General features: G+C 42.3%; 3 protein-coding genes across 5 annotated transcripts; 1 reads left to right on the top strand and 2 right to left on the bottom strand.

Annotated features, from left to right (window-relative positions):
- Positions 1-230: 230 nt before the first annotated feature.
- On the bottom strand, positions 231-1,112 carry LOC132265000 (coiled-coil domain-containing protein 124). Its single transcript, XM_059765374.1, has 2 exons — positions 866-1,112; positions 231-784 (listed from the first exon to the last, which is right to left on the bottom strand). Exons 1-2 carry the CDS (start codon positions 1,074-1,076, stop codon positions 285-287), a joined length of 711 nt encoding a protein of 236 aa, XP_059621357.1. The 5' UTR covers positions 1,077-1,112; the 3' UTR covers positions 231-284.
- Positions 1,113-1,170: 58 nt separating this feature from the next.
- On the bottom strand, positions 1,171-1,825 carry LOC132265001 (uncharacterized). Its single transcript, XM_059765376.1, has 2 exons — positions 1,641-1,825; positions 1,171-1,564 (listed from the first exon to the last, which is right to left on the bottom strand). Exons 1-2 carry the CDS (start codon positions 1,726-1,728, stop codon positions 1,230-1,232), a joined length of 423 nt encoding a protein of 140 aa, XP_059621359.1. The 5' UTR covers positions 1,729-1,825; the 3' UTR covers positions 1,171-1,229.
- A 96-nt stretch (positions 1,826-1,921) lies between these two features.
- Positions 1,922-14,637, top strand: LOC132263578 (uncharacterized). 3 transcript variants are annotated; one of them, XM_059763419.1, is made up of 6 exons: positions 1,922-2,085; positions 5,905-5,999; positions 9,596-10,070; positions 10,382-13,192; positions 13,264-13,419; positions 13,487-14,637. In XM_059763419.1, exons 3-6 carry the CDS (start codon positions 9,616-9,618, stop codon positions 13,506-13,508), a joined length of 3,444 nt encoding a protein of 1,147 aa, XP_059619402.1. In that variant the 5' UTR covers positions 1,922-2,085; positions 5,905-5,999; positions 9,596-9,615; the 3' UTR covers positions 13,509-14,637. The 3 variants fall into 3 exon arrangements, with proteins under 3 accessions (XP_059619402.1, XP_059619411.1, XP_059619393.1); XM_059763428.1 differs by lacking the exon at positions 1,922-2,085 and adding an exon at positions 3,239-3,465; XM_059763410.1 differs by lacking the exons at positions 1,922-2,085; positions 5,905-5,999 and adding exons at positions 6,264-6,400; positions 9,019-9,461.
- Positions 14,638-14,688: the final 51 nt, after the last annotated feature.

Here is a 14,688-nt window from a genome sequence, read left to right as displayed (position 1 = left end):
AAAAAGCGAAAGTCAGCCGAAGTTGAGTTATAGAATTAACACAAAACGGAAAGGAATAACGCAGCAACCACAGAAAATAGTAAGAGGAAAAGGATGAACAAGGTGAAATATTCGGAATATTGGAACCACCTGAAGGGAATACTTCACTTGTTCGGGTCGCGAATGAGGAATAAACTTAAGAGAATTGGATATTGTAGTCCGATAAAGAGAAAATAATTTATGACAATTTGATAAATAATAAATGGTATTTTGTAAAGATAGAAAACATGTCAGTATCTTTTTTCTCACTGCGGTCTATTCATGGGGTTCTGCGGAGAGCGTGTCCATTCCTTGAAGAGCAGCTGCTTCCACTGCGACAACTTCATCGTGGGATTCTCCAGCTTGATCCTAGTCATGTTCTCCTCCTCGAACGCCTTGAAGGCGGCCTTCATTCGCTTCTCCGGATGCTTGTCCAGAGCGTCGTCCTTCATACTCAGCGCGGCGATCGCTTCGTCAACAGTCGTGGCCACGGTGCTGTCCAGATTCACCCTGTTCAGATTCTCCTCCAGCACAGGCTCCTTGATCTTCGGCGGTTTATTGATAGCTTCGATATTCTTGTTTCTGGTCTCCACCTCCTTCTGGATCTGTGCGCGGGTAATCTTCTGGATCGAGGGCTTCCCTGTCGTCTTGATGGAGCTCATCTCCTCTTCGAGGAGTTGCTTATTCTCAGCCTTTTTCCGCAATTGCTCAGCCTTCCTGCGCTCCTCCTCCTCCTTCTTCTGCTTCTTCTTGGCCAGATTCTTATCTGCACGGATAAACAGCGGGAAAATTCCATTAGGCTTCCGGAGGTAAACCAGATAAACAACCTTGGGGTTATCTCTCTCACCGTCATCATGCCACAACGCGTCCTCTTTCTCCTTGGCAATTTTCTCGTTGAGCGCCTTCTTCGCCTGCAGCTTGCGCTCGCGCGCCTCCACAGCCTTAGTGTTTTCTCCCATTTTCTTAGGCATTTTGCCCGAAATTGCTAGAGAAAATTGCACAGATTCTTCAAACAATGACACTCTGGAAGTCTCTTGAATGTTTTCTAAATTTCCCATGAGCTAGAAAGAGACGACTATAGTCGTCGCTATTGGAAAGATTTCGAACATCGAACTCATTACGCGTAGGCTATCGCGTGTCTGGACTGAACCAAATGAACTATTCTACCATTCCTACGATTGATTTCCACTTTATTCTTATTCTTGTTATGCTTATTGTTCCATGGGAATATCAGTTTTTGCCTCCTGCTTATTAATTTTCATCGAAAATTTGCCGTCCTCTCCGGAATTATCCACCTTGACTTCGACTGTGAAATCTGAGTCGCTCGGCTTCTTCCCATCTGTCGGCAGAGTCATTGCTGCCTTTGCACGTCCCTCGAGCTTCACGCGATTCTTGAATCGCTTCATTAGTTCGCCATGAGTTTCATAATACTTTATCATGTCTTGCGGAATTCTCTCGTTCAGCTCTTGCGATGTCATCAAATCCAATTCCGTGCAGTTTTGCCACTTTACAAGGAAGAAGAATTCCCCATTAGCCAAGGTGGAACCTGCAAAGTACAGTAAATATTGAAGATTTGCTTTGTGTAAATACAAACAATAACATTGGCTTTCCCAGCAACTTACCGACTATTTTCTCAAATTCCAGCGCCCGATCGAAGCCTCGAGGCTTCTCCACTTCCTCAATCTTATTTTTCTTCCGCCCACGAGCCATTTTCTTGGGATGTACTCCTTTAATTTCCTCCACGGCTTCTGCTGTTTTTGTTTACACCGCTAAACGCCACAACTGACAAGCAATCTCGACGGCGCTCCGAAATGCCGGGAACGGGAATCGAGAAAGGCGAGAACGGCGAGAATATCGCGATATTTTTCGAAATCTTTTACAGTGTCAGTTTGACATCGCAGTTGGCACTTTTATTTTCGCGAATTTCTCGTGCTGCTCGCTGGATGGAATAGATTATTGAATTTATTGGATAAATTGGGTAAATCAATGGTAAAGTGATAGTGGACCACACAGAGGAGGCAACTGTCTGGGATGAGGAGTGAGATTTGGAGACTTTCCGCTTGATCTGTAAGTGTTTCTGCGTTCCTATAAGAAATCCCCCTCTCTTTTCTCCGAATCAGCCAAAAGGAATTTCCTGAGATAATCATAATGTCTTCTCAAATAAACATTGGGGAAGAGGTGCTGAAATAGTACTTGCACCACGGGAAAGATCAGTGAATCGCGGTAGATTAATGGACGATCTGAAGGCGAACATTTGAGTGAAATTGGCAATTTGTTGCCTCGAGGCGCCATAACACGGGAAAGTAGAAAATTGAGTCTTTTTGCCCCCTTGGCGCTAATCAGTGTCGCTGGCAGATCAAATGAGGAACTCTGCGTGGAATGCTCAGCAATCTTGCTATGCAATTAGCAGACAATTGCGATGAGGTTGCTCGGTTTGATGCTCGGCATTCCTGGCGAGAGTCGCTCTGGAAATAATTGGTTGTGTGTTGTTTCACTATCGGAATCATGGGCATCCAGCGAAGCCACCGACTCCGCGGAGCATCTCCGACGCTCGTCTCGCCCTACATTCTATGCCTGCCCAGCGGCGATGGCGCCTGCGCCACCGCGGGCCCCCTCGGAGAGAGTCCTGGTCCACGCAAGTGCGCCACTCTATTGATCCGCACTCTCTCCGGGCACTGAGTCATCGTACGTGCGCTTTTTGGAGGGCGAACAGAGGCGGCTCGCGTTGCTCCTATTTGCAATTCCGCTCATGGAGGCTCACACTTCCCAAATGGGAGCTCCAATGCAAGCAGAAAGAATCGAAATTCTGGTGGGCGATCGGTAATTATATTCCGCCAAGGCTGTTTGAATTCACAGTTGCTATATTTGTTGATCACATTGGCAATTAATTCCTCCAGAGGAGCATTCAATGAAACAACAATGGCTCACTGTTTTGATTTTGGCGATCCTCTGAATTGGGGGCTTATTATTTGAAGATCAAACTTCCTCTGGAAGACTCGGTTCATCCGGCAAATGCCTAATGTTTTCGCATGGAAGGCAAGATTTTTGAAATACTAGAATTTCTGTTTATAGAGAAGGAACAGGAACGTCCTGATGAGTATCCTTCGAAACCCCTGAGAGACATTCCTCCGCCTCTGTGGCGTCCAATCACATCCCTCCATAAGGGTGCTCGAGAGAGGTGAGCGAAGTCCACAGAATGAGGGGAAATCTCTACACTTTTCATGGAAGATTTTACTCGTTTTCTTGTGCACAGTTCGAGTTCCGCGAAGAATCTGGCTTTTTTGCTCCCTTCGAGGGTCGAAAATGTAATAAAAACATTGCCTTTCGGTGGGACAAACATCGTCCCAGTGGAATTACAAGTGGAATTGAGTGTTGAGTAACAGAGATCAAAGCGATACGCAAAAGAGTGGTGATGGTGATTGAGGAAAAAGAAAGTGGCAAAATTTGGTATGAGATTGCATTGATTTTTCCAAATTGAGACTCCGTCATAGTGTTGAATGTTTGCCAATGTTGCGATTTTTCTTGCTTTCCTTGCGAACTCTTGCACAATTTCTTCAACTTTTGATGTTGGCGACAAAGTGTGCGCGCGTGTGTGCGTAGAAATGGAGGGACAGAGCGTACAAAGTTGTATATTTATTGGTAAAAAGTATGAATCATTCGGGTATGATTATGAGTGACGTCACTTGATGACATTATAGACCAAATTTCGGCACCCTTCCGACTCACTTCCCGAAGGCGTGTGGCAAAGTTTTGGCGAAGCATATTGCTTTGGTCGTGTGCAAAAGAGGGGGAGCAAAAAATAAAACCAAGTCGAATTGGTATGATTTTAGGGGGTCTCGAGTGAGCACTAAATGCCCAAGAAATTCGCAAGATTGAAGACAATTTGTGATTTCTCTTCACGCATTCCAAACTATTGAATTCATATACTTTGTGTTTAGCTTCTCAAGCCATAAACGTCTCCATTCTCTTGTGACTCTCTGGGAGGGAATTGTAGCGAGTAATTTGACGAGAGTGTGTCTCGACAGTATGAACGAACACGATATTAATTTTAAAAGGCAGGGAGTGGTGTGGAAGGGTTGGAAGGCGCTCAATTAAAGTCGTCAATGTGTACTCGTTAAATATGTTATATATGTTTGTCTCATCTCAACATGCAATTCTTGTGCCATGAGAGATTGTTCGTTTTTTTCGCAGCAAGATTTACTATTGTTCGAGAATGTAATAATTACTTTTCTCGAGTGTAATTATGAGATTTTTCACTTAGCAACTGTTTTTCTTTCCCTGGAAAAGCTGTTTTGTTATGCGGAGAAGATGGTTTTTGGGTGGCTTACGAAAGAATTTTAGATTTGGAATAAGAAAAGTGCTAAAGTTGAGACTTGTTGGTGGTTTTGCTACTGTCCTCGAGCTAATTAATTGTCAGGTTTATGACTGTTATCATATTTCCTTAACAAGGCTGATGTTTTTATGTACTTCTTAGCCTTGGGCGTTTAGTGTGAGGCTCAATAAATGGTATTGCTTTTGCAAAAGTGTCATGCATTCTATACTGAAACCATTAATTTAGAGTGTTCAAAGCGCAAACTCTCTTTCTCGTCTCTCTCCTATTCCGCCCTTTTATTAATGGACACACACAGTTTGTGTACATTTTGTCATGCTATTCCCGATGTTTTCATATGAACGATCCACAGATGGAAAAGTATGTATTTTCATAATGTGCCTCCCCGATGAATACAACAACATAAAATTGGAGAAATTATGAGCAATATGCCATCCACTGTGTAACTATAAACTGTGAGAGGCTGTCGGAAAAAGGAGCATAGCGAGAGATAGAGAAGGAGAGATGAGCTTGATGATCATCCTCGAAGCCACGAGAGTGAGATTCGAAAATAAAGTACAAAATATTTTTTGACGAAACATCGTGGAGGAGAAAGAAAACGATATACAATAAAAATTCATTTTCGTTTTTGTCTTTACGATATGAGGCAGTATTTTTAGAAAATGCTCCTCCACAGTGATTCATTTCATGCAATAAATATTGTAAATATTGTGTGTATATAGCTGAAGAATTTTTGTATCTTTTATTGTCTGAGGGTGTCTCTCGTCATGGTGATAATGCATTCCATGGGATAATTATGTCTTTTCGACTTTTTATGTTCCCTAAATGACGATTGTCATCATTCAGGGGAATTCTTTGAAGCATTAATTGAGATAGAACTGCTGTTTTTATTGGAAAGACACACGGCTAAGCTATAAAATTGTTAGACAAATATGCTATTTTTACAAGTTTATCGTCAAAATTGTCTCATCATTTCACTCAGTCTATCTATTTGATAGGGAATATTTTATTCAAACGACTCATTCCATAGAGCGTAACTGCTACACAGTGTTCTTGTTCTTGATTCTAACACACAACATAATAATAATAATGGGAAAATACGACGATGCGGACAGCAAAGGTTCTATTTTCGGCAATGGCATATTTATAGAATTTTAGGAGAGAAATTTATTCACTTTACCAACATGTTATACTGTGAAAACCTTTCCGGCCTTTCTCTCTCAATCTCACTCTAGAAGACCCGAGTGTGATTGCGTATGCCATAAGCCCACTCTCTTGTGCTGGAGAAAAACCGAGAGAAGAAGAAAAATAATGTAGTGTTAAGAATAAAACCATGATGAAAATGCGTAAGAAAACAGTAAAATTCATTCCCAGAACACAGAAAATAAAAGCGCCACGCTTCAATACAACATCTTTGTTGACTTTTTCGTTTTTGAATAGATTTCTATTTTGGTGTTTTATGAATAAGTCCTGCAATGATCACAGAAAAATATTGTACATGAAAGAGTTGGAGAGAGAATTTTTCTAAGAATATTTTTTTTTGTTCTTTCTTCCAGAGATCATCTTCGATTTTGTATGCGGAAGACTTTTGATAGAAGCGGATCTTTGCTGTGACGAATCTCTATATGGCATTTCGAATAATTCATATCAGGTGAGTAAAGTAGTGAGATGAGGGCAGAGTTTTTTGGCTCACGCACGAATAAAAATTGTGAATATGATTGTATGAAAAAGAGATCACAGATTGTGTGTTTGCGCGCGCGATGCGGGAGAAAAGAGCGATCTATATTTGAAACAAGTGTATTTTTACTAATAAACACCACTGTAGAGTTGCTCGATGAGATGCTGGGTGATATTGTGAGAGAGAGAGAGGAAAACTCAGCCCAGAAGCCAGAGAGATGTTTTAGTATTCCAGTAGCATCGGTCCGATTATATTGGTTTGATGATCTCTCTCGCGGGCTTTTTCACTTCCCTCCCGGTTTTTCATCGAGCTAATAAAATAAAAGAGATTTTGTGGTGCATTTAGAGGGAGAGCTACTGTTAGGGATCGAAAGGGTGTGTGCTCGTGATTTGGTATTTATTTGTTATTTGAGAAAAACATTGGGGGAGTGCGTGGAGTGAAGCAATTGGGGAATTATATAAATTGGTGCTGGTGTAATTATCAACTGGCATGTTGAGCTCTCTTCACCGCACTGATTATTTGGTGGGCTCTGGGAAAAAGTCTCCCCAAATGCTGAGAAAGAACCTCAGCAGTATTTTGTAAATGGATAAACACCGCTGAGGATCCCTCGATGTTGAGGAACTCTCCCTTGATGAGTTGATGGAGAGTTTTCCCATAAATTCCTCGTGAGATACACCATGTGAAATATTTACTCTTATAAAGTGGGAGTTTTTGAGTGAGAGAAAGAAAATGAGGGTGACTGAATGTCATTTGGACACTTTTTCCATTTCTCGCGTGTGTATGCTGTTGTTGTTGTTGTCTATACCATGAATTTTCCTAATGAATTTGTGCTGTTTGGAGAGAAGAAGAAAAAAAGTGTATTCATTATACCGTATGATGCTGTCTTCCACTTGAATGGTCGCCATGCCGAAAAGAAATAGAGAGCCATTTAGTTAAGATCAAGTGACTTTTCCTCCAATTCCACCGTTCCACTTTTCTTCATTATGAGCTTCGAATGAGTGCCATTTGTGAGAGATGAGGAGAGGGAATGAACGTGGGAACAAGGCAGAGTGTGAGATTCTGTACAAGGTGTGGAGGAGCGTCTTGTATTTCAAATATAACTACGCGACATTTCTATGATGATTGACTTTATACATTGTGTATCCATAAATTGATGATTGAAGGTGGAGTAGTGATCTCCTCGAGAAATCTCTGCAGCTCTCTGCCTTTTTTCTGCTTCTCTTCACCCACATTTCATGCCACGAGAGCCCGTCACTCTCGGGGCGAATTGTATTGGACCGAAGCAGGAAATAGGGATCGATTTATTTCTCGCCTGAACGATTTGATGCGTTCACCAGTGTGTGGATGTTTTGATAGAGGAAGGACAGATTTAGTTTTCTCGCTCGTGTCACCATTACAATATGCACTTTCGCGAGTGTACTTGAGTTCTGCTGGTCTGCTGCTGTGTTGTGTGTATTTCGCCAGAACAGAACAACACTCTCTCTCTCTTCACCCTGATAACAACACTCTCTGGTTGGTCTATTTTAAATTGCTCTCAATTGGCATCAATTCAAATGTATGAACTCATCGCCACATTCTCGACTCCCGAACTCACTTATTCACCACATCACACTTTTATCAGAAATACACGAGAAAGAGGAGTTTAATGAGTGTGTGCAAAGATGGTGGAGAATAAGCTCAAGTGTGACTGAGAGAGTGTTGAGATCATGTTCGTTCACATCTTTGGATAATATAAACAGTCATAATCAAATTTCAATTACAATGCAGTCTCGTCTTTTGTTGTGATTATGACGAAGGGTAAATATGGCAGAAGATGAAGTTTCATTTGCTAGTTTTAGCGTCAATTGCTTCATTTCCTCAATTTAGTTCCTCCTGGGATTTAATTTATGGTGGTGGAATTTCAATTTCCTCCTCTTCATTCGAATTCCCAGTCTATGATTTATGTTTGCGTCAATTTAACAGTCAAACAGAAGATGAGTAATTAAAATTGTGATTATTTTTGCAGACTTCATTCATATTCCAATGTTTCAATTGGAAGAATGATGGTAGGCAGAAAGAACAATAAGGCAATTCGTTTATTAATATCAGAATAAAAGTGTTGAAATTGGTCGGAAAAAGTCTTGAGCACAAGTAAAGACTCAATTTTAGTCATATTATTCTCACAGTATTTGCAAAACATTGCAAAAGCAATGGTTATTTTGTGTTTAACAACTTGTATGGAATGTTTTTACTTAACTTTTTGTATGCGGAACACAAATAGTAATTCGAAGCATTTCCACTGACTTTCCATAGGCGAAATTTGGATGTTTGACAAAGTCACAAATTGGATTATAAGAGATTGAGACTTGAAAGAGCGTAAATACTTTCACAATGATGTGAATGGTTGTTTTACTTCTCTTGTTGCGCCTCATCTTGCAGTCAGTCTCGACGCATTCGATATGGAAGAAGAAGCAATCATGTACAATGAGTTGTGTATGAGGCACATAATCAATGTGCAATGAGTTAATTACAAACGCCTACAATTTCCCACCGTAAATTATAATATCAGTTTTTTGAGTAATTGATGACTGAAAAACACGCCATAACGTAATATATTTTGTGAGGAGTCTGAGAATTTTCATCCAATGGGCTTGTCAAGAGTGTTCTTCTCGCGCTTGAGCATCGTGAAGAATGGATGTGATTGTTGGAAGGGCCTTATTTGTGCCTAGCTGGTAATCTTCTGATCGTATTCTGTGTGGCACTGCATCTCCGTGTGTGTGATTGTGAGAGATCAGCATGAATTAAACATCCGCTCATGGTTATATTGGGCCTTTTTTCTGTGGTGGCGGCGAGGCGAGCATATTCCAAAATATAATGTTTCTCTCTTGCAACTTGGGCGACTCATGTGGCTTCAACAGTTTCACTCCTCTTGCCTTCGGGAGCGTCCGCAGGGCGAGAGAAGCACAATAATTTCTTTGACTCATTGGATGCCTTTTCCGGGAACTTTTTTCAGTTTTCACACTGCTGAATCGTATCAAGAACGCTGTGAATTGTTTTTTGTGGTGTTTGTGGTGATCTTAGACATGAACATGGGAATGATTTCGAAGCAGGACTGATAAAAAGTGAAGCAGTGATAAATTGTTGTAAAGTAAAACGTCTACTGGAACTTATAAATAACAGCCTAATGTGATGTGTAATGAAGATAAGAAGTACTGGGACTGAAGAAAAAAATCATGGTGAAATTATCACTCGACAATATTTTATAGTGACTCTCATATTTAGTCACTGGAGTTGTTTATAGTTCTCTGCAAGAGCACCACCAAATTTATCTAATGCTTTTGGTATTTATGGTGTGTTTAATGAAAATCTGGAACATTTCCATGAATAAGGCGCGAAAATGCGATACAAAAGAAAATAATTTCTTTTGTCACGTGGACTTTCAGAGCGCGAAGAAAGGTACTTGACTTCGGTGGAAGCCAAAACACTGTTCATTGTGTATTGATTTTTTTAACTGCCTATTCTTCTCTGTCACCGCATAAAATCTCTTTCTATTCTAATCGAAAGTGTGTGTGTGTTCTTGTTCTTTGCAGGCAAAAAATCCGTGCGTGGCATGTCCGAGCAGACATACCGTAAAAAGTCACGACTAACCAATACATCTCCTCAACATTGTAAGGCTCCATTGTCCAGTGTTGCACTGAATTTGTGCGCCAAGACGGCCTCGTGTGGTGTCTCTGCTTCAGCCGCAATTGCCACTAATGCACAGGATATTGGCAATAATAATTTCGAGCCAATCGCCAGCAAGCGATTGACTGAGGAGCATCTGAAGACAAACGTCCAGATTGTGCTGACAAACATTCATCGCAACTACAACGCATTGCGTGGTGTGGCGGTGAATCCTCAGCTCCTGGACAGCTTGGACTACAAATTAATTGAGAAGATGGCCAGTCCCGAGGCGGATTACAATAGTAATCCACATTATGCAGTTAATCAGCTTCAATGTTCTGTTGCCTCATCGCAAGATTTCACTCACGACAACTCCGATTATCAGTGGTTTCTGGATTATGGGTAAGTATTCCCACAGTTAAGACTAGACTCTCTTTCTCCCTCTCTCTCTCTCTCTCTTTCCTTGTCACGTTTACCCGACGTGCAAAAAGTATCGGTGATTAGGGTAAAAGTCTTTGATCCCTCCATTGTACTGGTAAACAAGTTAATTTCACTCTCTACACTCAGTGCATGTTTAAACTTCCTCTGATGTGAGTCAAAGATATATATTATGTATTTAATTGGTGGAATAGATAACAAGAATATTGATAAGACTTCCCTGAAATCACTCCAATAGTCATGTGACTAATGCCCTACTTTCATTGTCACCCTAGGTATCGAGAAGGTGTTCCTCATCAGAGCATTTTATCGTCCCTGTCGGCGTCGTACAACGGCATCGGAGACGTGTCATACTATGAAGATCTGGCGAAGAATATCGATGTGAATTTGGCTGAAGTGGACATGGAGAGTTTCCGGGCGGAAGACATTCACTCCCTCCTCAATATACCATCGCGAAAGAGGCAGGAGAATGAATTCGACACGTCAATCTGCAAGTCTGAGTTGCTCTTTTCGCCCGTGAAGGAGTCCCACATCAGCGTGGATTCACTCGATATGGATGGCTATCCGAATGAGGACATCATACTGACGTGCAAAGCCAACAAGGACAACTACACGATTGCCTTTGAGGGGAGCATAGCGTATTCCGAGGACAGTTACTACGGGGACATGCGTCACGGTGCGCGTCATCAGAAAATTGATGAGGTGGTGAGGAGGAAGGCGCTGGAGTCCATGTCACGATCGGACACGGGTTTCACGACGTGGAGTAAGCTGAAGAAGGCGGCCAGTTCGCAGCTTCAGCGATATCCATCGGGGAATAATAACACGTCTGTGACTCACGCGCCCAGGCATAATCCTCACTGTATCCTGCGGAAGAGCTCGAGCATGCCGAGCTTGCATCCTGGCCAAGTGAATCAGCTTAATGTGAGTCAAGTGAGCAATTCTGTGGCCACTGGCAGACTACCGAGGGTGATTTGTCCAATGTCCACGGAGACAGACAGTGATAGTCCGGCACCGCTTCAAAGCAGTAGCAATAATGAGAATGTGCCCAACCAGCCGTCGTTCAGCCTGGTGAAGCTGTTCATCAAGCAGAAGAGCAACTCCACGGACACTTGCATGGACGTGTCGTCGGGATGCTGGCCCAGTGACTCTTCCTCGTCTGCCGAGCAGAATCGCGTGCGCAAGAGGAGCATGAATGACTCTGGGAAGTGCTCAGCTCTGAGTCGTCACGACGAGGAGGGCGATGACGACAGTTGTCAGTACGATAGTCTCGATGTGCAGGTGAACATGGACAATAAGGCTGCGGGTGGGCGACAACGCTCAAATGATCTGTACAAGGAAGTCTTTGATTCACCATCACGGCGAAGCTACAAGGAGTGCAATCTCAATATTAGAACCCAACCCAAACATCCGGCGGTGTTTAATCTCAACAATAACAATTCTCTGGAGGCGAATAAGAGTCTGACGGACACGAGTCGTACCAGTGAGAACTTGACTCAGGTGTACAAGACAAAGGTGTCCTTGGACATGATCACGAGGTCCATGCAGACGTCCTTCCCAATGGCACCGACCAAGGAGCGCGTGAAAGTCGTGCCACCGTCCTTCCTGGCGCAGCTCAACAGGCACGAGAAGAAGACGGCGCCCGTGTATGTGATCTATCCCAACTATACGCTGCCAAATTTGGACTTCTTGGAGATGCAGAATGAGGTGATCTTGTCGCCACTGGAGATGCCTGCCAAAAAGCGGCCGCGGCCGAAGAGTCTGGCTGACATTGAGAGCATTGCCACGGGAAAGTACAACCATATCGTGGATTGGAAGTCACTGGTGATGCTTCTGCCCAAAGAGTACCGGCGAATGCTGCGCAATATCCCAGAAGTGGAGGATGATGTGGATGAATTTGATGTGGATATGACTTCGCAAAAGCCTCTCTTCTCCATGACACCTCCTCTCCGGCGATCCTCTCGGCCGCTGTCTTGCGATTGTGCCAGCTACGTTCAGGGCACGTGCACCTCCAGCAGTTCTAGTTCGACAAATCAGCCGCCGAGCTCTGGTTATCGGGGATCATCGACTCTGCTCACAGATTCTGAGTTGGAGAACAACAATGACAACATGAGGAACATGTACGTTTACCAATACGATAGCAACAAGATTGAGAGTGATCTGGATCGTCCGCCGACGGGACGCAAGGGCATTCTGAGGCGGGGCACTAGTCAACCGAAGCCACGCTACAAGCGCAACAGCATGATCGAGGAGGAGCAGAGAGCGCAGGTGGAGAAGAGGCGCTCGCTACAGGATATGCCGTACTATGGCAATGAAGACTTCCCGGAGGAGTATGAGAGTGTGGACAAGAGACTACCGTACCGGTCGCGGCCACTCTATCCGGGCTACAACAACATCGATCCCAATAATCACCGGCTTCCGCATCCCAAGCAGTATTATGACTGCAATGCAGTCAAACTCAACAAGACCAACTACAACTACATGACAGAATTGAATGATCTGGAGCTCAACAGGGCGATCTCGGGGCGCTTGAGTCAGACGCCGCCGTTCACGTCGCCGCAGAAGGATGTGGAGATGGATGCGAGGACCAGAGCGGAGAATTTCCTTAGCAATGTGCCGAAGTCTGAGTTGAAATACTACGCGGAGATTGCGAATATTCTGGAGTCCATTGAGAATGTCACGGAGCCGTACGATCGACTGAAGCTGAGGAATGAAGTGAGTCGTGCGTTGGTGCAGAAGAGGGTGTCATTCAATCCGCCTGATGGTGGGAACAATAACATCATCAATAACAATTTGCTGGCAATGCCACAAATGGCTGGAAAGGCGTTCACGACGCCCCCCAATTCACCGAACATCTCAATGGCGATGCCCAGGGCGAAGAATGCGGTGTCGGAGAAGGAGAAGCAGGAGAAAATCCAGAGCAATCGTTTCAAAAGACTGCAAATTCAGTGGGAGCTGCTGAGCAAGGATAGCCAGGGTCTCATGAAGGACATGAAGGAGAATAAGTTGGAGACAAAGAGTGGCGGATCAACGCCCACGTCAGCGCCCAAATCGAGAATTCCCCGGCCAGTCAGCTATCCGACAGCCAAGTGAGTAGCATTTGAGGTCTTTTGGGGAATCAAGGTGAGGTGTTAATTGGTGTTCATTGGATTTCGATTAGGCCTCTGCAGAGTGAGAGTAAGAATCTTCGATCGCCGAGCAAGATTGTTCCACCCCGGAAATATACCACGACTAATACGTCGCCCACAACTCCTGCTGTGACAACAAGAACGACAACTAAACTGCACGGAACACCAAAGAAAACTCCAACTTCAAGGTAAAGTTTTTCATTTGTGCCAATAAGAACATTTTTTTCTAATGAGAACTCATGTGTTTCTCTGCAGGGTATCAACAAGAACGCGGTAAAGATGGAGAGAAAAGTAATTCATCAGTTCTTAATCTTAAGAGATACCAAGTGAAAATATAGTAACAATTAGATGAAGAATAATGCTAGCAATGTAATGTGAAAAAAAGAGTTACAAATGAGACATAACTAGCTAATGATCTACGTTGTTATAAGATCACGTAGAAAGATACACACACAAACACACCCTGAAATAATTTTTAATGCATAGTAAATGGGTAAAGAGTTTCTTTCTGCAGCGTTGAACAACAAAGTAAATACTCGAAGAATATTAATTTCTACAATGTTTCTTCACCCTATTTAAATATTATCACTAATAATGTAAGTTTAAATGCGTGTGCTTATCAATTTCTTTGAGTTGTGAAGTTATTTTTCACCTAGAAGATTGCAAGTGAAATCCATAACTGAAATAATCATGTGAACGCTTTTGCTGAGAGGAGTTGAGAAAAGGAGTATTAAGGACGAGAGAGAGAGAGTGTCATTGTGAGCGGAAAGAATAGAGAAAAGTACTTTGTATCGCTTCCTTTTTATATCTATATATTAATTATATATTGAGAAATTATTAATTAAATCTTTATTGGATTAGTTGAATGTATTGAGTTGCAAAGTGATATTCTTAGATAAGGATGAGAGAGAGAAAGAGAAAACATTTTAAGAGATTACCTAATAAGCTATCAAAGTCAGAAGCCCTACTTTTAGTGGTAATAATGGAAAATATCAATTTTATGAAATACCGTTCTTATTGCTATATTGTGAAAATATTGAAAGTGGAGAAAAGGATTGATAAGCCAGCGATGGGTGCATTTTTTGAGTTGAATAATCCTTGATTTCATTTGAAAACAATGAATATGCCGAAGAAGTGCCATATGAAGTAATTTATTTTTTGGTATGATATTCAAGCGAATTTTCGATGAAAGCAAAAGTTGTAAGAAATGTAGAGGAAAAACTGTATTTAATGACTTTTTTTGGATACAAGCTACTCTCCCAAAGACGAAAAATTACAATATAATTGAATTGCAATTTTCTGAGAATACCTCGATGAATTTTTTCCTTTGGATTCTCTGCATTGTAAAAGATTTTATTTATTGCTTACATGAGTTTAATAAAAAATACTTGTCTAATTACTAAAAACCGTGTGTTTTATGACTATTCCGATTCCACTTGAATTCTTGTGGAATTAAA

The sequence above is a fragment of the Phlebotomus argentipes genome, unplaced genomic scaffold (genome assembly GCF_947086385.1).
Source record: "Phlebotomus argentipes unplaced genomic scaffold, Phlebotomus argentipes genome assembly contig_2, whole genome shotgun sequence".
In the NCBI taxonomy this organism is placed as follows: Eukaryota; Metazoa; Arthropoda; class Insecta; order Diptera; family Psychodidae; genus Phlebotomus; species Phlebotomus argentipes.
The sequence above is the reverse complement of the archived record's forward strand: the minus strand, read 5'-3'. Positions and strand labels throughout refer to the sequence as shown.

What these genes read in the sequence shown, in the direction of transcription:
- LOC132263578 (XM_059763410.1), top strand. Translation starts at nt 9,338, where the DNA reads ATGCTTTTGGTATTTATGGTGTGTTTAATGAAAATCTGGAACATTTCC. An exon ending in CAGTGGTTTCTGGATTATGG is followed by an intron (nt 10,071 to 10,381) that starts GTAAGTATTCCC and finishes TTGTCACCCTAG; the next exon opens with GTATCGAGAAGGTGTTCCTC. An exon ending in GTCAGCTATCCGACAGCCAA is followed by an intron (nt 13,193 to 13,263) that starts GTGAGTAGCATT and finishes GATTTCGATTAG; the next exon opens with GCCTCTGCAGAGTGAGAGTA.
- LOC132265001 (XM_059765376.1), bottom strand. Translation starts at nt 1,728, where the DNA reads ATGGCTCGTGGGCGGAAGAAAAATAAGATTGAGGAAGTGGAGAAGCCT. An exon ending in GGAATTTGAGAAAATAGTCG is followed by an intron (nt 1,565 to 1,640) that starts GTAAGTTGCTGG and finishes TGTACTTTGCAG; the next exon opens with GTTCCACCTTGGCTAATGGG.
- LOC132265000 (XM_059765374.1), bottom strand. Translation starts at nt 1,076, where the DNA reads ATGGGAAATTTAGAAAACATTCAAGAGACTTCCAGAGTGTCATTGTTT. An exon ending in CGCGTTGTGGCATGATGACG is followed by an intron (nt 785 to 865) that starts GTGAGAGAGATA and finishes TTATCCGTGCAG; the next exon opens with ATAAGAATCTGGCCAAGAAG.